Source organism: Antechinus flavipes, chromosome 1, assembly GCF_016432865.1.
Source record: "Antechinus flavipes isolate AdamAnt ecotype Samford, QLD, Australia chromosome 1, AdamAnt_v2, whole genome shotgun sequence".
Classification (NCBI taxonomy): Eukaryota; Metazoa; Chordata; class Mammalia; order Dasyuromorphia; family Dasyuridae; genus Antechinus; species Antechinus flavipes.
The window spans coordinates 678,103,110-678,123,594 of NC_067398.1; the positions used below are offsets into that span (position 1 = coordinate 678,103,110).

Sequence of the window (20,485 nt, forward strand, 5' to 3'; positions counted from 1 at the left end):
ACAATGCCCATCTGTGCTCAGTTTTCTGCTTTGGGGGAGCTTTGCATTTCACAGATATTTGCGGTGCTCTTCTTGGTTCTTGCCTTTTTTAAGAGTTTTTGACTCTTGCTTTTTCTTGGGGACTGGAAAAAAGCACTGCTTCCTTTGGAAGATGGAGGGGATGTAAAGGGTTGTGCAGTGCTTTGCTACAAGTGGTTTTAGGACATGGCCTGGTTCATGCAAACAGGTGGACTGGAGGAAGTGCAGCTCAGAAGGGAAGGAGAGCATATATTAAAGAGGGCTCGGGACAAGTCTAGGAATACAGATTGCCAGTGGATAGAAGTCTGTAAAAGTGTATGTCAGTGTTGCAGAGGGGTTTGGGCTCAGGCACTGAGGGGAAGCTTATTGATGAAAATGCTTGTCCTGGAGAAGGTGTCATGATGAGCATGAAAGAAAGAGTGAATGGTGCAGCTTGGAACATTTTAGGTGTGTTTGTGTTTCACACACACAGAAGAAAAGATGGTCACAGGGTAATTTGCAGCTAGTCCATTAGTGTCTTGCTCCTGTGCCAACCAATGCCCTCTTTTAGACACAGGGTTATCGAGCAGAAGCCCAGATGCCGTAGGTACGGGGCACGCATCCCCTGCCAGTGGAGAGGACCCGGAGCCCACCAGCCTGCCTGTGGTTGCATCCTCCATGGGAACCTCCACCTTTAGGAGCCCAGCAGTGACCGAGCCTGTAGAGACAGCTCCTGGCTCAGCCTCTGCTCAGGCCTCCAGCTTCCCTGTGGGCTCTGCCTCGGGGAGCCCAGCCCTGGACACCACCCCAGCCTCCATGTCTTCTCCGGTGACAGAGGACTCCAAATCCTTGGAGACTTCTGCCACCGGGACCATGGGCACTGACTCCCTGCCACAGGTTCCTACTTCGGGGAAGCCACAGGCGGTTCCAGGCTCCAGCACTCCCTTCCCCTCCGGCTCCCAAGGGACAGTTTCTTCCCTTTTCCCCACGGCCAGCCCCAGTGCAGACACCACAGCAGCAAGGGAGCCTGACAGCACGGAGCCTGCAGACAGTCCCCCAGGGAGCTCCTTCCCTCCAGAGTTCTCGGCTTCAGGGCAAACTAGCAGCCACACTCTTTCCCCAGCTCCTTCTCACCCAGGCTTCCATAGCCAAGTCCCAGAGATGGTCCCCACATCCATCCCAATGCACACGGAGACTTGGAGCACGGCAGGGAAGCCAGAAAGTGAGACGGGCCCTGGGGCCATTTCATCTGGGCCACCCTCCACTGGACTGAGTCAGTCGTCCTCCCCTGAAGCAGGAGGAGCAGCCACAGACACAACATCCATGGCAGGGAGCACAGGGACCTTGTTGTTGTCCATCAGTGTCCCTGTATCCACAGCGAGTTCGGGAACTCCCATCCCTACTAGAATGCCCAGCCCTTCCACGGGGAGCCTGGAGACCTCCTGGCCTGAGACAAGAACCTCCCCTTTCTCTCCCAATGTTGGCCATGGCACGGGCTCTGCCAGCACCCGGCTCCTCCCGTCGGCATCCCTGGCCACTGGGATACCTGTTGGTATGACTGGGCAGCCGTCTTTGGGGACCCCCATGCCCGAGGGGGGGGCCAGCGCTGCAGCTTCTCTTGCAACCTTCCCGCCCAGTGGGGGCACACAGAGAAGCACCGGCTGGGAGTCCAGCCCCTTCCTCCTGCATGAGCCCAGTCCCACAGGCTCTGAGACCACGAGGGACGTCTCTGGCTCCCGGCTTCCTGCACAGACTTCCACACTGAGACACGTCCCAGGTCCCACCGCGGGGCCCAGCACTGACACACCGGATCTTCCCCCCTGGGACCACAGCTCCAGTGTGCCAGTGACCATTGGTGGGGCTGAGACCCCCGCCGGGCTGGGGCCAAGGACCGCAGCTGGAGCCTCTGCCTCTAGTGACCCTCTTGCTCATCCTGGGGAAGGTGCAACGGTCTCATGGTTTTCTAGCCCAGCTGAGGCCGCCATGGGTGTGCTAAGCACCAGCCTGGATTGGCTCCGGATTCCCACAGTAGTCACCCCTGAAGCCCCCTCTGAGTCCAGCACTTTGGGGGATGGTGGGAGTTCTGCTGTCCCTGGTACTGAAAGGACAAAGCTGACTCCCAGCAGTCAGAGCACAGTCAGAAGGGCCACCCCTCCTGCCTCAGCTTCATCCGTGGAGATCCCAACCCGGGAAGGAGGGGCCGGGGCAGCTGCCTCAGTGACTGCCTCCCTGTCTGTAGATTCCACTCCCTCAGGCCCTGGTAATGGAGCCCCAGGTTCTGCCTCCTTGGCCATTAGCTCCCCAGGGGATGGGAGTAGAACCTATGAGCTGTCAGCCACAGCCTCAGAGACCACCTCTCTTCATTCCCTGACCACGTCACCAGTGGAAGGTTCCACCAGGGAAGTCCCAGCTACTGTGACAAGAGAGGGCACTGAAAGGAGACTCAGTCAAGAGCCCCCTACTAGCCCAGAAGTCATCCCAGTCTCCTCTAGGGACACAGCTCCCACAGCGACAATCCATCTTCTGCAGGAGGTATCCCTTGGGCCAAGTACAGAAGGTCTGCCTGTCACTGACCTGCCAACAATGACTGAGACCACATCCCCATCGGCCCCTGGGCTGGCTGCAGAAGCCAGCTCAGCTTCTCCTCTTGCTCCGGTCACACGGCTCAGCCCTTCTGCCACATCCCCCAAGTCCACAGCAGAGACCCGTGGAGCATCTTGGGCCAGGACTGTTTCTTTGCGTCCCACCCACTTCATGACAGAGACCTCAAGGTCTGGGTTGCCCACCCACGCAGACAGGGCTGTGTCCACCTTCTCAGAGAATGTCAGCGAGGAAACAGCTTCTATTTCAGCTGCTCCTTTGGTCACAGCAACAGGGTCCCTGGGGTCTACAGAGCAGGAGTCCAGCCCCACGCGATCAGGCCTGTCCACCACTGAGTGGAATGGTTCCAGTCTCAGCCCTCCTCTGACCAGCGTTTCCATCATCTCAGTTCCTAGCTCACAGTCCCCTTCCTCTGGCTCTGGGAGCAGCCCCCCAACGCCACCAGACACCAGCTTTGCCAATGCCCTGGACAGCAACTCATCCCCAGGGACCAGTCTTGTGTCTGTCCAGTCCTCAGAGGCTGCAGCAACTACTTCCGGGCTGTCACACTCCTACCCAGGCTCCTCGGCTGAGTTCATGCCCTCCTCCACTTCTTGGACCAAGAGCTCTGCACCTGGGATGGCCACATCCTCTGGGTCCCCTGTGACCTTTCCCATCACCACTGGGTCAGAGACGAACATCAAAGGGAGAACAGCAGGGCCATTCACACCATATTTAGAAAATACGGAGCCTCTGTGGACAACTGTCTCTTCGCACTCAGGGATCAGTCTCCCGGTGGACGTCTCTTCCCCATCGGGTATTGTATGGGTTTTAGTTGCTGGTGTTTCCAGCTCGGTCCCATCCCTATGTGAGCATGAGCTTTGTCTTCCCCTTTGTGGAGGATCCCCTTGGAGTGGGGAGGGAGCTGGTCGATCTCTATTTGCCCTATGGTGGGAAGCAGCCATTTGTGTTGAAGACCCCAGGTATGTCTTGTTCTGGCAGTTCCTCCTCTTGAGCAGTTCCTCCCCATTGAGTGCTCTCCCTCCTGGTGTTCACTTTCAATCTGCCTCAGGTGGATGAGGGCAGTCTTGTGTTCTTTGTGCTGAAGTGCCCTTTGCCCTCTGGGGGGAAAATACATGTTCTCATTGAGGTCAGCTGGCTTGTGATGGAGGTAGAATGAATTTGGGGAGTGGGGGATGCCTCAGTCAGTATCTGGAAGGAAAGACGTGATCCTTGCAAGGCACAGCGTAGATCCATTGGAGAGCCAGCAGTCCCTTAGTCCCTACCTTTTGCTCCCTGACAGGTTTCAGATTCTCTGCTAGGGGACGTGGACCCTCAATGCTTGTTGGCTGGGGGATTGACTGACTTGCCCCTTTTACAGGAATGGATGAGAGCCTAAGTCCCAGCACCCAGAGTGCAGATCTACCCTCACCTGCACGTCCCAGATCTCCTGCTAGCGAGCCTATGGTGCCGACCATGCCAGCCACTGTTGCAGGTAAGAAAGACTCAGCCCTCTGCTTACAATCCTCCTCCTCGATTCAGTTTCCCACTTTGGGGGCATTCTGCATCTCAGGGACATTTGTGGGGCTCTTCTCAGAACCTGGAGATTGTGTGCCATTATCCTTGTGTCTTCCTTGCCTTCTTTTGGGGAAGTCTTTGCCTCCTTCTCTATTTCTTTGATATTGCACATCTGGCCTGCTTCCTTCTGGAAGATGGAGGGGAAACAGAAGTTTACCAAGACGATTTGAGGAGAGGGCTTGGCCATAAATAGAGGGCATTTGCCAGGCTGCCCTGAATAAGGCAAAGAGGAGCCCTATCAGAAGCGATCTGGGCCATTGAGAGGTGAATGAGCTTAGAGACCAAGTCTCTCTCCGCCTGCAGCAGGGTGGGTCAGCGTCAGACTTGCACTCAGGCTCACAGTCTCCTAGAAGAAGTTGTGTGAGGAAAGTGCTTGCCCTGCAGGATGTTCCATGGCAAGTGTGGGAGGGAGAATGAATGGTGGAGTCTGGAGCCCTGGAGAGGGGAGCATCCATCTTTCTCACTGAGAGGAACCTTGAATGGAGCCATGAGGGTGACTGTGGGTCATTCGCAGGTAGCCCACTAGAGCCCTGCTCCTGTGCCAACCAATGCCCTCTTTTAGATACAGGGTTATCGAGCAGAAGCCCAGATGCCATAGGTACGGGGCACGCATCCCCTGCCAGCGGAGAGGACCCGGAGCCCACCAGCCTGCCTGTGGTTGCATCCTCCATGGGAACCTCCACCTTTAGGAGCCCAGCAGTGACCGAGCCTGTAGAGACAGCTCCTGGCTCAGCCTCTGCTCAGGCCTCCAGCTTCCCTGTGGGCTCTGCCTCAGAGAGTCCAGCCCTGGACACCACCAAGGCCTCCATGTCCTCTCCAGGGACAGAGGACCCCAAATCCTTGGAGACTTCTGCCACTGGGACGATGGGCACTAGTTCCCTGCCACAGGCTCCTACCCCAGGGAAGCCACAGGTGGTTCCAGGCTCCAGCGCTCCCCGCCCCTCCGGCTCCCAAGGGACAGTTTCCTCCCTTTCCCCCACGACCAGCCCCAGTGCAGACACCACAGCAGTAAGGGAGCCTGACAGCACGGAGCCTGCAGACAGTCCCCCAGGGAGCTCCTTCCCTCCGGAGTTCTCGGCTTCAGGGCAAACTAGCAGCCACACTCTTTCCCCAGCTCCTTCTCACACAGGCTTCCATAGCCAAGTCCCAGAGATGGTCCCCACATCCATCCCAATGCACACGGGGACTTGGAGCACGGCAGGGAAGCCAGAAAGTGAGACGGGCCCTGGAGCCATTTCATCTGGGCCGCCCTCCACTGGCCTGAGTCAGTCGTCCTCCCCTGAGGCAGGAAGAGCAGCCATGGACACAACATCCATGGCAGGGAGCACAGGGACCTCATTATTGTCCATCAGTGTCCCTGTATCCACAGCGAGTTCGGGAACTCCCATCCCTACTAGAATGCCCAGCCCTTCCACGGGGAGCCTGGAGACCTCCTGGCCTGAGACAAGGACCTCCCCTTTCTCTCCCAATGTTGGCCATGGCATGGGCTCTGCCAGCACCCGGCTCCTCCCGTCGGCATCCCTGGCCACTGGGATACCTGTTGGTACGACTGGGCAGCCATCTTTGGGGACCCCCATGCCCGAGGGGGGGGGCAGTTCTGCGGCTTCTCTTGCAACCTTCCCGCCCAGTGGGGGCACACAGAGAAGCACTGGCTGGGAGTCCAGCCCCTTCTTCCTGCATGAGCCCAGTCCCACAGGCTCTGAGACCACGAGGGACGTCTCTGGCTCCCGGCTTCCTGCACAGACTTCCACACTGAGACACGTCCCAGCTCCCACCGCGGGGCCCAGCACTGACACACCGGGTCTTCCCCCCTGGGACCACAGCTCCAGTGTGCCAGTGACCATTGGTGGGGCTGAGACCCCCTCCGGGCTGGGGCCAAGGACCGCAGGTGGAGCTTCTGCCTCTAGTGACCCTCTTGCTCATCCTGGGGAAGGTGCAACGGTCTCATGGTTTTCTAGCCCAGCTGAGGCCGCCATGGGTGTGCTAAGCTCCAGCCTGGATTGGCTCCGGATTCCCACAGTAGTCACCCCTGAAGCCCCCTCTGAGTCCAGCACCCTGGGGGATGATGGGAGTTCTTCTGTCCCTGGTATTGAAAGGACAAAGCTGCCTCCCAGCAGTCAGAGCACAGTCAGAAGGGCCACCCCTCCTGCCTCACCCTCACCTGTGGAGATCCCAACCCGGGAAGGAGGGGCCGGGGCAGCTGCCTCAGTGACTGCCTCCCTGCCTGTAGATTCCACTCCCTCAGGCCCTGGGAGTGGAGCCCCAGGTTCTGCCTCCTTGGCCATTAGCTCCCCAGGGGATGGGAGTAGAACCTATGAGCTGTCAGCCACAGCCTCAGAGACCACCTCCCTTCATTCCCTGACGATGTCACCAGTGGAAGTTTCCACCAGGGAAGTCCCAGCTACTGTGACAAGAGAGGGCACTGAAGGGACATTGAGTCAAGAGCTCCCTACCAGCCCAGGAGACATCCCAGTCTCCTCTAGGGACACAGCTCCCACAGCGACAATCCATCTTCTGCAGGAGGTATCCCTTGGGCCAAGTACAGAAGGTCTGCCTGTCACTGACCTGCCAACAATGACTGAGACCACATCCCCATCGGCCCCTGGGCTGGCTGCAGAAGCCAGCTCAGCTTCTCCTCTTGCTCCGGTCACACGGCTCAGCCCTTCTGCCACATCCACCAAGTACACAGCAGAGACCTTTGGAGCATCTTGGGCTGGGACCGTTTCTTTGGGCCCCACCAACTTCATGACAGAGACCTCACGGTCTGGGCTGGCCACCTACAAAGACAGGGTTGTGTCCACCTTCTCAGAGAATGTCAGGAAAGAAACAGCTTCTACTTCAGCTTCTCCTTTGGTCACAGCAACAGGGTCCCTGGGGTCTACAGAGCAGGAGTCCAGCCCCATGCAATCAGGCTTGTCAACCAGTGAGGAATGGAATGGTTCCAGTCTCAGCCCTCCTCTGACCAGCGTTTCCATCACCTCAGCTCCTAGCTCACAGTCCCCTTCCTCTGGCTCTGGGAGCAGCCCCCCAATGGCACCAGACACCAGCTTTGCCAGTGCCCTGGACAGCACCTCGTCCCCAGGAGCTACCCTTGTACCTGTGCAGTCCTCAGAGGCCACAGCGACTACTTCCGGTCTGTCACATTCCAACCCAGATTCCTCGGCTGCATTCATGACCTCCTCTGATTGGACCCAGAGCTCTGCACCAGGGATGGCCATATCCTCCGGGTCCCCTGTGACTTTTTCCACCACCACTCAGATATTAATAGGGCCTTTCACACCAGCGTTGAGAGACATGGAGGCCCTGTGGACATCTCTCCCTTCACACTCAGGGAGCAGCCTCACAGTGGATGTCTTTTCCCCATCGGGTACAGTCTGGGTTTCAGTCCCGGGTGCTTTGAGCTTAGCTCATCCCCATGTGAGCATGACCTTACCTGCTTCTTCCCCTTTGGGTAGGATCTACTTGGCGTGGGGAGGTTGATCCCTTTCTGCTCTATGGTGGGAAGGAACCACTTGTGTTGAAGACCCCAAGGCATGTGTGTTCTGGCTGGAGGTCTTCTTGAGAGATTACTCCCCTTTGAGTGCTCTGCCTACTGTTGATCACTTTTTATCTGCCTCTGGTAGATGAAGGAAGCTTGTGATCTTGTGCTGAAGTGCCCCTTGTCCTCTGGCAGGAAATTGCATCTTCTCTTTGCAGTTAGCTGGCTTGGATAGGAGATAGAATGGATTAGAGAGGGGAGGTCACCTCAGCCAGTGTCTGGAAGGGAAGGTGTGATCCTTGCAACACACAGAGTCTTTCTTCTCAAAGCCTCAGCTAGGGTACAGGTCCCTCACTGCTTTTTGGCTGGGGGATTGATTGACTTGCCCTTTTTACAGGAATGGGTGAGAGCCTAAGTCCCAGCACCCAGAGTGCAGATCTACCCTCACCTACACGTCCCAGATCTCCTGCTAGCGAACCCATGGTGCCGACCATGCCAGTCACTGTTGCAGGTAAGAACGACTGAGCCCTCTGCTTACACTGGGGGACAATCCTCCTCTGTTCAGTTTCCCACTTTGGGGGCATTCTGCATCTCAGGGACACTTGTGGGGCTCTTCTCGGTTCTTGCAGATTATATGCCATTATCCTTGTCTCTTCATTGCCATCTTTGGGGGAAGTCTTTGCCTTTCTCTCTGTTTCTTTGGGATTGTACATCAGGCCTGCTTCCTTTTAGAAGATGGAAGGGAAGCAAAGTATGGTTTCTCCACTGCTTTTTTGAGACATTGCTAGGAGAGTTCTTGACTATAGATAAATAGTCGTCATTTGTCCATTTGCCCTGGCTAAGCCAACGAAGGGGACTGAAGGAGCTGCTCTGGGCAACTGAGAGGTGAATGAGGACATATGGAAAAGGTCAGGACAGACTCAGGGATAGAGAAGGTCAGTCTCTTTCTGCCTGCAGCAGGGTGGGTCAGCGTCAGACTTGCACTCAGGCTCACAGTCTCCTAGAAGAAGTTGTGTGAGGAAAGTGCTTGCCCTGCAGGATATTCCATGGCAAGTGTGGGAGGGAGAATGAATGGTGGAGTCTGAAGCTTTGGAGACGGGAGCATCCGTCTTTCCCACTGAGAGGAACCTTGAATGGAGCCACGAGGGTGACTGTGGGTCATTCGCAGGTAGCCCACTAGAGCCCTGTTCCTGTGCCAACCAATGCCCTCTTTTAGATACAGGGTTATCGAGCAGAAGCCCAGATGCCATAGGTACGGGGCACGCATCCCCTGTCAGCAGAGAGGACCCGGAGCCCACCAGCCTGCCTGTGGTTGCATCCTCCATGGGAATCTCCACCTTTAGGAGCCCAGCAGTGACCGAGCCTGTAGAGACAGCTCCTGGCTCAGCCTCTGCTCAGGCCTCCAGCTTCCCTGTGGGCTCTGCCTCAGAGAGTCCAGCCCTGGACACCACCAAGGCCTCCATGTCTTCTCCGGTGACAGAGGACCCCAAATCCTTGGAGACTTCTGCCACCAGGACGATGGGCACTGGCTCCCGGCCAAAGGCTCCTATCCCGGGGAAGCCGCAGGTGGTTCCAGGCTCCAGCGCTCCCCGCCCCTCCGGCTCCCAAGGGACAGTTTCCTCCCTTTCCCCCATGGCCAGCCCCAGTGCAGACACCACAGCAGCAAGGGAGTCTGACAGCACGGAGCCTGCAGACAGTCCCCCAGGGAGCTCCTTCCCTCCGGAGTTCTCGGCTTCAGGGCAAACTAGCAGCCACACTCTTTCCCCAGCTCCTTCTCACACAGGCTTCCATAGCCAAGTCCCAGAGATGGTCCCCACATCCATCCCAATGCGCATGGGGACTTGGAGCACGTCAGGGAGGCCGGAAAGTGAGACGGGCCCTGGAGCCATTTCATCTGGGCCACCCTCCACTGGCCTGAGTCAGTCGTCCTCCCCTGAAGCAGGAGGAGCAGCCACAGACACAACATCCATGGCAGGGAGCACAGGGACCTCGTTATTGTCCATCAGTGTCCCTGTATCCACAGCGAGTTTGGGAACTCCCATCCCTTCTAGAATGCCCAGCCCTTCCACGGGGAGCCTGGAGACCTCCTGGCCTGAGACAAGGACCTCCCCTTTCTCTCCTGGTGTGGTCCACATGGGCCACAGCACGGGCTCTGCCAGCACCCGGCTCCTCCCGTCGGCATCCCTGGCCACTGGGATACCTGTTGGTACGACTGGGCAGCCGTCTTTGGGGACTCCCATGCCCGAGGGGGGGGCCAGTTCTGCGGCTTCTCTTGCAACCTTCCCACCCAGTGGGGGCACACAGAGCAGTGCGGGTGGGGAGTCCAGCCCCTTCCTCCTGCATGAGCCCAGTCCCACAAGCTCTGAGACCACGATGGATGTCTCTGGCTCCCGGCTTCCTGCACAGACTTCCACACTGAGACACGTCCCAGCTCCCACCGTGGGGCCCAGCACTGACACACCGGGTCTTCCCCCCTGGGACCACAGCTCCAGTGTGCCAGTGACCATTGGTGGGGCTGAGACCCCCTCCGGGCTGGGGCCAAGGACCGCAGCTGGAACTTCTGCCTCTAATGACCCTCTTGCTCATCCTGGGGAAGGTACAACGGTCTCATGGTTTTCTAGCCCAGCTGAGGCCGCCATGGGTGTGCTAAGCTCCAGCCTGGATTGGCTCCGGATTCCCACAGTAGTCACCCCTGAAGCCCCCTCTGAGTCCAGCACCCTGGGGGATGATGGGAGTTCTTCTGTCCCTGGTATTGAAAGGACAAAGCTGCCTCCCAGCAGTCAGAGCACAGTCAGAAGGGCCACCCCTCCTGCCTCAGCTTCATCCATGGAGATCCCAACCCGGGAAGGAGGGGCTGGCGCAGCTGCCTCAGTGACTGCCTCCCTGCCTGTAGGTTCCACTCCCTCAGGCCCTGGGAGTGGAGCCCCAGGTTCTGCCTCCTTGGCCATTAGCTCCCCAGGGGAGGGGAGTAGAGCCCATGAGCTGTCAGCCACAGCCTCAGAGACCACCTCCCTTCATTCCTTGACCACGTCACCAGTGGAAGTGTCCACCAGGGAAGTCCCAGCTACTGTGACAAGAGAGGGCACTGAAAGGAGACTCAGTCAAGAGCCCCCTACTAGCCCAGAAGTCATCCCAGTCTCCTCTAGGGACACAGCTCCCACAGGGACAAGCCCCCTTCTGCAGGAGGTATCCCTTGGGCCAAGTACAGAAGGTCTGCCTGTCACTGACCTGCCAACAATGACTGAGACCATATCCCCATCGGCCCCTGGGCCGGCTGCAGAAGCTAGCTCAGCTTCTCCTCTTGCTCCGGTCACATGGCTCAGCCTTTCTGCCACATCCCCCAAGTCCACAGCAGAGACCCGTGGAGCATCTTGGGCCAGGACTGTTTCTTTGGGCCCAACCCACTTCATGACAGAGACCTCAAGGTCTGGGCTGGCCACCTATGAAGACAGGGTTGTAGCCACCTTCTCAGAGAAGACCAGTGGGGAAACAGCTTCCATTTCAGCTTCTCCTCTTGCTCCGGTCACATGGCTCAGCCCTTCTGCCACATCCCCCAAGTCCACAGCAGAGACCCTTGGAGCATCTTGGGCCGAGACCGTTTCTTTGGGCCCCACCAACTTTACGACAGAGACCTCAAGGTCTGGGCTGGCCACCCACGCAGACAGGGCTGTGTCCACCTTCTCAGAGAATGTCAGCGAGGAAACAGCTTCTACTTCAGCTGCTCCTTTGGTCACAGCAACAGGGTCCCTCGGGTCTACAGAGCAGGAGTCCAGCCCCACGCGATCAGGCATGTCTACCACTGAGGAGTGGAATGGTTCCAGTCTCAGCCCTCCTCTGACCCGCGTTTCCATCACCTCAGCTCCTAGCTCACAGTCCCCTTCCTCTGGCTCTGGGAGCAGCCCCCCAACGGCACCAGACACCAGCTTTGCCAATGCCCTGGAGAGCACCTCGTCCCCAGGGACCAGTCTTGTGTCTGTCCAGTCCTCAGAGGCCGCAGCAACTACTTCCGGGCTGTCACACTCCTACCCAGGCTCCTCGGCTGAGTTCATGCCCCCCTCCACTGCTTCGACCAAGAGCTCTGCACCTGGGATGGCCACATCTTCCAGGTCCCCTGTGACCTTTCCCATCACCACTGCGTCAGAGACAAATTCCAAAGGGAGAACAGCAGGGCCATTCACACCATATTTAGGAAATACGGAGCCTCTGTGGACAACTGTCTCTTCGCACTCAGGGATCAGTCTCCCGGTGGACGTCTCTTCCCCATCGGGTATTGTATGGGTTTTAGTCGCTGGTGTTTCCAGCTCGGTCCCATCCCCATGTGAGCATGAGCTTTTTCTTCCTCTTTGTGGAGGATCCACTTGGAGTGGGGAGGGTGCTCGTCAATCCCTTTCTCTTCTATGGTGGGAAGTAGCCATTTCTGTTGAAGACCCCAGGTACGCCTTGTTCTAGGCGTTCCTCCTCTTGAGCGGTTTCTCCCCCTTGAGTGTTCTCCCTCCTGGTGGTAAGTTTGGTTCTGTCCTTGGTAGAAGAGGGCAGTCTTGTGTTCTTTGTGCTGAAGTGCCCTTTGCCCTCTGGGAAGAAATCACATGATCTCATTGAGGTCAGCTGGCTTGTGAAGGAGGTAGAAGGGATTTGGGGAGTGGGGGACACCTCAGTCAGCCTGGAAGAGAAGGCGTGATCCTTGCAAGGCACAGCGAAGATCCACTGGAGAGTCAGCAGTCCCTTCTTCCCTTCCATTTGCTCCCTGAAAGGTCTCAGAGGTGGCTCAGGTTAGGGATTGGACCCTCACTGCTTGTTGGCTGGGGGATTGATTGACTTGCCCTTTTTACAGGAATGGGTGAGAGCCTAAGTCCCAGCACCCAGAGTGCAGATCTACCCTCACCTGCACGTCCCAGATCTCCTGCTAGCGAGCCCATGGTGCCGACCATGCCAGCCACTGTTGCAGGTAAGAACGACTGAGCCCTCTGCTTACACTGGGGAACAATCCTCCTCTGTTCAGTTTCCCACTTTGGGGGCATTCTTCATCTCAGGGACACTTGTGGGGCTCTTCTCGGTTCTTGCAGATTATATGCCATTATCCTTGTCTCTTCATTGCCATCTTTGGGGGAAGTCTTTGCCTTTCTCTCTGTTTCTTTGGGATTGTACATCAGGCCTGCTTCCTTTTAGAAGATGGAAGGGAAGCAAAGTATGGTTTCTCCACTGCTTTTTTGAGACATTGCTAGGAGAGTTCTTGACTATAGATAAATAGTCGTCATTTGTCCATTTGCCCTGGCTAAGCCAACGAAGGGGACTGAAGGAGCTGCTCTGGGCAACTGAGAGGTGAATGAGGACATATGGAAAAGGTCAGGACAGACTCAGGGATAGAGAAGGTCAGTCTCTTTCTGCCTGCAGCAGGGTGGGTCAGCGTCAGACTTGCACTCAGGCTCACAGTCTCCTAGAAGAAGTTGTGTGAGGAAAGTGCTTGCCCTGCAGGATGTTCCATGGCAAGTGTGGGAGGGAGAATAAATAGTGGAGTCTGAAGCTTTGGAGAGGGGAGCATCCGTCTTTCCCACTGAGAGGAACCTTGTATGGAGCCACGAGGGTGACTGTGGGTCATTCGCAGGTAGCCCACTAGAGCCCTGCTCCTGTGCCAACCAATGCCCTCTTTTAGACACAGGGTTATCGAGCAGAAGCCCAGATGCCATAGGTACGGGGCACGCATCCCCTGTCAGCGGAGAGGACCCGGAGCCCACCAGCCTGCCTGTGGTTGCATCCTCCATGGGAACCTCCACCTTCAGGAGCCCAGCAGTGACCGAGCCTGTAGAGACAGCTCCTGGCTCAGCCTCTGCTCAGGCCTCCAGCTTCCCTGTGGGCTCTGCCTCAGAGAGTCCAGCCCTGGACACCACCAAGGCCTCCATGTCCTCTCCAGGGACAGAGGACCCCAAATCCTTGGAGACTTCTGCCACCAGGACGATGGGCACTGGCTCCCGGCCAAAGGCTCCTACCCCGGGGAAGCCGCAGGCAGTTCCAGGCTCCAGCACTCCCCTTCCCTCCGGCTCCCAAGGGACAATTTCCTCCCTTTCCCCCATGGCCAGCCTCAGTGCAGACACAGCAGCAAGGGAGTCTGACAGCACGGAGCTTGCAGACAGTCCCCCAGGGAGCTCCTTCCCTCCGGAGTTCTCGGCTTCAGGGCAAACTAGCAGCCACACTCTTTCCCCAGCTCCTTCTCACACAGGCTTCCATAGCCAAGTCCCAGAGATGGTCCCCACAGCCATCCCAATGCACACGGGGACTTGGAGCACAGCAGGGAGGCCGGAAAGTGAGACGGGCCCTGGAGCCATTTCATCTGGGCCACCCTCCACTGGCCTGAGTCAGTCGTCCTCCCCTGAGGCAGGAAGAGCAGCCATGGACACAACATCCATGGCAGGGAGCACAGGGACCTCGTTATTGTCCATCAGTGTCCCTGTATCCACAGCGAGTTCGGGAACTCCCATCCTTACTAGAATGCCCAGCCCTTCCACGGGGAGCCTGGAGACCTGGTCTGAGACAAGGACCTCCCTTTTCTCTCCTGGTGGGGTCCACACAGGCCGCAGCACGGGCTCTGCCAGCACCCTGGGGGAAGGAGGGAGTTCTGCTGTCCCTGGTACTGAAAGGACAAAGCTGACTCCCAGCAGCCAGAGCACAGTCAGAAGGGCCACCCCTCCTGCCTCAGCTTCATCAGTGGAGCTCCCAACCCGGGAAGGAGGGGCCGGGGCAGCTGCCTCAGTGACTGCCTCCCTGCCTGTAGGTTCCACTCCCTCAGGCCCTGGGAGTGGAGCCCCAGGTTCTGCCTCCTTGGCCATTAGCTCCCCAGGGGAGGGGAGTAGAGCCCATGAGCTGTCAGCCACAGCCTCAGAGACCACCTCCCTTCATTCCTTGACCACGTCACCAGTGGAAGTGTCCACCAGGGAAGTCCCAGCTACTGTGACAAGAGAGGGCACTGAAAGGAGACTCAGTCAAGAGCCCCCTACTAGCCCAGAAGTCATCCCAGTCTCCTCTAGGGACACAGCTCCCACAGGGACAAGCCCCCTTCTGCAGGAGGTATCCCTTGGGCCAAGTACAGAAGGTCTGCCTGTCACTGACCTGCCAACAATGACTGAGACCACATCCCCATCGGCCCCTGGGCCGGCTGCAGAAGCCAGCTCAGCTTCTCCTCTTGCTCTGGTCACACAGCTCAGCCCTTCTGCCACATACCCCAAGGCCCTGTCAGAGACCCTTGGAGCTTCTTGGGCTGGGACTGTTTCTTTGGGCCCCACCAACTTCATGACAGAGACCTCACGGTCTGGGCTGGCCACCTACAAAGACAGGGTTGTAGCCACCTTCTCAGAGAATGTCAGCAAGGAAACAGCTTCTACTTCAGCTGCTCCTTTGATCACAGCAACAGGGTCTCTGGGGTCTGCAGAGCAGGAGTCCAGCCCCACGCAATCAGGCCTGTCCACCACTGAGGAGTGGAATGGTTCCAGTCTCAGCCCTCCTCTGACCCGCATTTCCATCACCTCAGCTTCTAGCTCACAGTCCTCTTCCTCTGGCTCTTGGAGCAGCCTCCCAACGGCACCAGACACCAGCTTTGCCAATGCCCTGGAGAGCACCTCATCCCCAGGGACCAGTCTTGTGTCTGACCAGTTCTCAGAGGCCGCAGCGACTACTTCCGGGCTGTCACACTCCAACCTAGGCTCCTCGGCTGAGTTCATGCCCTTCACTGCTTGGACCAAGAGCTCTGCACCTGGGATGGCCACATCTTCCGGGTCCCCTGTGACCCTTCCCATTACCACTGAGGCAGAGAGGAACACCAAAGGGAAAACAGCAGGGCTATTCACCACATCAAGAGACATGGAGCCCCTGTGGACATCTTTCCCTTCACACTCAGGAATCAGCCTCCCAGTGGATGTCCCTTCCCCATCGGGTACTGTCTCGGTTTCAGTCCCTGGTGCTTTGAGCTTAGCCCTGTCCCCACCTGAGCATGACCTTACCTGCTTCTTCCCCTTTGGGTAGGATTCACTTGGATTGGAAGGTTGTTCCCTTTCTGCCCTATGGTGGGAAGCAGCCACTTGTGTTCAAGCCCTAAAGGCATTTGTTACTCTGGCTGGAGGAGGTCTTGAGAGTTTACTCCCCTTTGTGTGCTCTGCTTACTGTTGATCATTTTTGATCTGCCTCTGGGGGATGAAGGAAGCCTTGTGATCTTGTGCCTAAAGTGCCCCTTGTCCTCTGGGAGGAAATTGCATGTTCTCATTGTGGTCAGTTGGCTCGGACAGGAGATAGAATGGATTGGGGCAGGGGGTCCCTCAATCAGTGTCTAAGGGAAGGCATGATCCTTGCAACATCCAGTGAAGATCCATCGGAACCTCAGCAGGCCCTCAAAGTTTTTCTTCCTGACAGGTCTCAGAGTCCCTGCTAGGGTACAGGACCCTCACTGCTTGTTGGCCGGGAGATTGACTGACCTACCCTTTTTTCAGGAATTGATGAGAGCCTAAGTCCCAACACCCAGAGTGCAGATCTACCCTCATCTGAACCTCCCAGATCTCCTGCTAGCGAGCCCATGGTGCCGACCCCGCCAGCCACTGTTGCAGGTCAGTAAGACTCAGCCTTCTGCTTACACTGGGGGACTATCCTCCTCCTCTGTTCAGTTTCCCACTTTGGGGGCATTCTGCATCTCAGGGACATTTGTGGGGCTCTTCTTGGTTCTTAGAGATTGCGTGCCATCATCCTTGTGTCTTCCTTGCCTTCTTTGGGGGAAGTCTTTGCCTTTCTATTTCTTTGGGATTGCACATCAGGCCTGTTTCCTTTTAGAAGATGGAGGAGAAGCAGAGTTTGGTTTCTCTAATGCCTTTCTGAGACATTTCTTGGAGAGTTTTTGATTATAGATAGGTAGCATTTGCCCATTTGCCCTGACTAAGCCAAAGAGGGAGACTGTAGAAGGGGGTCTCAGCAGCTGAGAGGTGAATGAGGACATATGGAAAAAGTCTGAGGACCAGCTTGAAGATAAAGAGTATCTATCCTGCTGTGCATCAGCTTCAGACTTGCCCCTGGACTTGAGGAAGCAGTGAGGAAAGTGCTTGCCCAGGGGGAGGATCCATGGCAAGCGTGGGAGGGAGAATGAATGGTGGAGTCTGGAGCCCTGGAGAGGGGAGCATCCGTCTTTCCCACTGAGAGGAACCTTGAATGGAGCCACGAGGGTGACTGTGGGTCATTCGCAGGTAGCCCACTAGAGCCCTGCTCCTGTGCCAACCAATGCCCTCTTTTAGACACAGGGTTATCGAGCAGAAGCCCAGATGCCGTAGGTACGGGGCACGCATCCCCTGCCAGCGGAGAGGACCCGGAGCCCACCAGCCTGCCTGTGGTTGCATCCTCCATGGGAACCTCCACCTTTAGGAGCCCAGCAGTGACCGAGCCTGTAGAGACAGCTCCTGGCTCAGCCTCTGCTCAGGCCTCCAGCTTCTCTGTGGGCTCTGCCTCAGGGAGCCCAGCCCTGGACACCACCCCAGCCTCCATGTCTTCTCCGGTGACAGAGGACCCCAAATCCTTGGAGACTTCTGCCACTGGGACAATGGGCACTGACTCCCGGCCAAAGGCTCCTACCCCAGGGAAGCCGCAGGTGGTTCCAGGCTCCAGCACTCCCCTCCCCTCCGGCTCCCAAGGGACAGTTTCCTCCCTTTCCCCCATGGCCAGCTCCAGTGCAGACACCACAGCAGCAAGGGAGTCTGACAGCACGGAGCCTGCAGACAGTCCCCCAGGGAGCTCCTTCCCTCCGGAGTTCTCGGCTTCAGGGCAAACTAGCAGCCACACTCTTTCCCCAGCTCCTTCTCACCCAGGCTTCCATAGCCAAGTCCCAGAGATGGTCCCCACAGCCATCCCAATGCACACGGGGACTTGGAGCACAGCAGGGAGGCCGGAAAGTGAGACGGGCCCTGGAGCCATTTCATCTGGGCCACCCTCCACTGGCCTGAGTCAGTCGTCCTCCCCTGAGGCAGGAGGAGCAGCCACAGGCACGGCCTCCATGGCAGGGAGCACAGGGACCTCGTTATTGTCCATCAGTGTCCCTGTATCCACAGCGAGTTCGGGAACTCCCATCCCTACTAGAATGCCCAGCCCTTCCACGGGGAGCCTGGAGACCTCCTGGCCTGAGACAAGGACCTCCCCTTTCTCTCCTGGTGTGGTCCACAAGGGCCACAGCATGGGTTCTGCCAGCACCTGGCTCCTCCCGTCGGCATCCCTGGCCACTGGGATACCTGTTGGTACGACTGGGCAGCCGTCTTTGGGGACCCCCATGCCCAAGGGGGGGGCCAGCGCTGCAGCTTCTCTTGCAACCTTCCCGCCCAGTGGGGGCACACAGAGAAGCACCGGCGGGGAGTCCACCCCCTTCCTCCTGCATCAGCCCAGTCCCACAGGCTCTGAGACCACGAGGGACGTCTCCGAATCTCGGCTTCCTGCACAGACTTCCACACTGAGACACGTCCCAGGTCCCACCGCGGGGCCCAGCACTGACACACCGGATCTTCCCCCCTGGGACCACAGCTCCAGTGTGCCAGTGACCATTGGTGGGGCTGAGACCCCCTCCGGGCTGGGGCCAAGGACCACAGGTGGAGCTTCTGCCTCTAGTGACCCTCTTGCTCATCCTGGGGAAGGTGCAACTGTCTCATGGTTTTCTAGCCCAGCTGAAGCCGCCATGGGTGTGCTAAGCACCAGCCTGGATTGGCTCCGGATTCCCACAGTAGTCACCCCTGAAGCCCCCTCTGAGTCCAGCACCCTGGGGGATGGTGGGAGTTCTGCTGTCCCTGGTACTGAAAGGACAAAGCTGACTCCCAGCAGTCAGAGCACAGTCAGAAGGGCCACCCCTCCTGCCTCAGCTTCATCCATGGAGATCCCAACCCGGGAAGGAGGGGCCGGGGCAGCTGCCTCAGTGACTGCCTCCCTGCCTGTAGATTCCACTCCCTCAGGCCCTGGTAATGGAGCCCCAGGTTCTGCCTCATTGGCCATTAGCTCCCCAGGGGATGGGAGTAGAACCTATGAGCTGTCAGCCACAGCCTCAGAGACCACCTCCCTTCATTCCTTGACCACATCATCAGTGGAAGGTTCCACTAGGGAAGTCCCAGCTACTGTGAGAAGAGAAGGCACCAAAGGGGGACTCAGTCAAGAGCCCCCTACTAGCCCAGAAGACATCCCAGTCTCCTCTAGGGACACAGCTCCCACAGGGACAAGCCCCCTTCTGCAGGAGGTATCCCTTGGGCCAAGTACAGAAGCTCTGCCTGTCACTGACCTGCCAACAATGACTGAGACCACATCCCCATCGGCCCCTGGGCCGGCTGCAGAAGCCAGCTCAGCTTCTCCTCTTGCTCCGGTCACACGGCTCAGCCCTTCTGCCACATCCCCCAAGTCCACAGCAGAGACCTTTGGAGCATCTTGGGCTGGGACCGTTTCTTTGGGCCCCACCAACTTCATGACAGAGACCTCACGGTCTGGGCTGGCCACCTACAAAGACAGGGTTGTAGCCACCTTCTCCGAGAAGATCAGTGGTGAAACAGCTTCCGTTTCAGCTTCTCCTTTTGTCACAGCAACAGGGTCCCTGGGGTCTACAGAGCAGGAGTCCAGCCCCACGCGATCAGGCTTGTCCACCACTGAGGAGTGGAATGGTTCCAGTCTCAGCCCTCCTCTGACCCGCGTTTCCATCACCTCAGCTCCTAGCTCACAGTCCCCTTCCTCTGGCTCTGGGAGCAGCCCCCCAATGCCACCAGACACCAGCTTTGCCAATGCCCTGGAGAGCACCTCGTCCCCAGGGACCAGTCTTGTGTCTGTCCAGTCCTCAGAGGCCGCAGCGACTACTTCCGGGCTGTCACACTCCTACCCAGGCTCCTCGGCTGAGTTCATGCCCCCCTCCACTGCTTGGACCAAGAGCTCTGCACCTGGGATGGCCACATCTTCCAGGTCCCCTGTGACCTTTCCCTTCACCACTGGGTCAGAGACAAACTCCAAAGGGAGAACAGCAGGGCCATTCACACCATATTTAGGAAATACGGAGCCTCTGTGGACAACTGTCTCTTCGCACTCAGGGATCAGTCTCCCGGTGGACGTCTCTTCCCCATCGGGTATTGTATGGGTTTTAGTCGCTGGTGTTTCCAGCTCGGTCCCATCCCCATGTGAGCATGAGCTTTTTCTTCCCCTTTGTGGAGGATCCACTTGGAGTGGGGAGGGTGCTCGTCAATCCCTTTCTCTTCTATGGTGGGAAGTAGCCATTTCTGTTGAAGACCCCAGGTACGCCTTGTTCTAGGTGTTCCTCCTCTTGAGCGGTTTCTCCCCCTTGAGTGTTCTCCCTCCTGGTGGTAAGTTTGGTTCTGTCCTTGGTAGAAGAGGGCAGTCTTGTGTTCTTTGTGCTGAAGTGCCCTTTGCCCTCTGGGAAGAAATCACATGATCTCATTGAGGTCAGCTGGCTTGTGAAGGAGGTAGAAGGGATTTGGGGAGTGGGGGACACCTCAGTCAGCCTGGAAGAGAAGGCGTGATCCTTGCAAGGCACAGCGAAGATCCACTGGAGAGTCAGCAGTCCCTTCTTCCCTTCCATTTGCTCCCTGAAAGGTCTCAGAGGTGGCTCAGGTTAGGGATTGGACCCTCACTGCTTGTTGGCTGGGGGATTGATTGACTTGCCCTTTTTACAGGAATGGGTGAGAGCCTAAGTCCCAGCACCCAGAGTGCAGATCTACCCTCACCTGCACGTCCCAGATCTCCTGCTAACGAGCCCATGGTGCCGACCATGCCAGTCACTGTTGCAGGTAAGAAAGACTGAGCCCTCTGCTTACACTGGGGAACAATCCTCCTCTGTTCAGTTTCCCACTTTTGGGGCATTCT

At 57.6% G+C, this 20,485-nt stretch overlaps 1 protein-coding gene across 1 annotated transcript in view; it reads left to right on the forward strand.

The window, feature by feature from the left end:
• The window catches only part of LOC127548419 (mucin-17-like), a 79,506-nt gene that overhangs the window by 32,203 nt on the left and 26,818 nt on the right, over positions 1-20,485 (forward strand). The window contains exons 8-14 of the mRNA XM_051975833.1: positions 569-3,394; positions 3,959-4,072; positions 8,031-8,144; positions 12,465-12,578; positions 16,105-16,218; positions 16,894-19,731; positions 20,296-20,409. Of these exons, the coding sequence (XP_051831793.1) occupies positions 569-3,394; positions 3,959-4,072; positions 8,031-8,144; positions 12,465-12,578; positions 16,105-16,218; positions 16,894-19,731; positions 20,296-20,409 (6,234 nt within the window). The remainder of the gene's footprint in view (positions 1-568; positions 3,395-3,958; positions 4,073-8,030; positions 8,145-12,464; positions 12,579-16,104; positions 16,219-16,893; positions 19,732-20,295; positions 20,410-20,485) is intronic.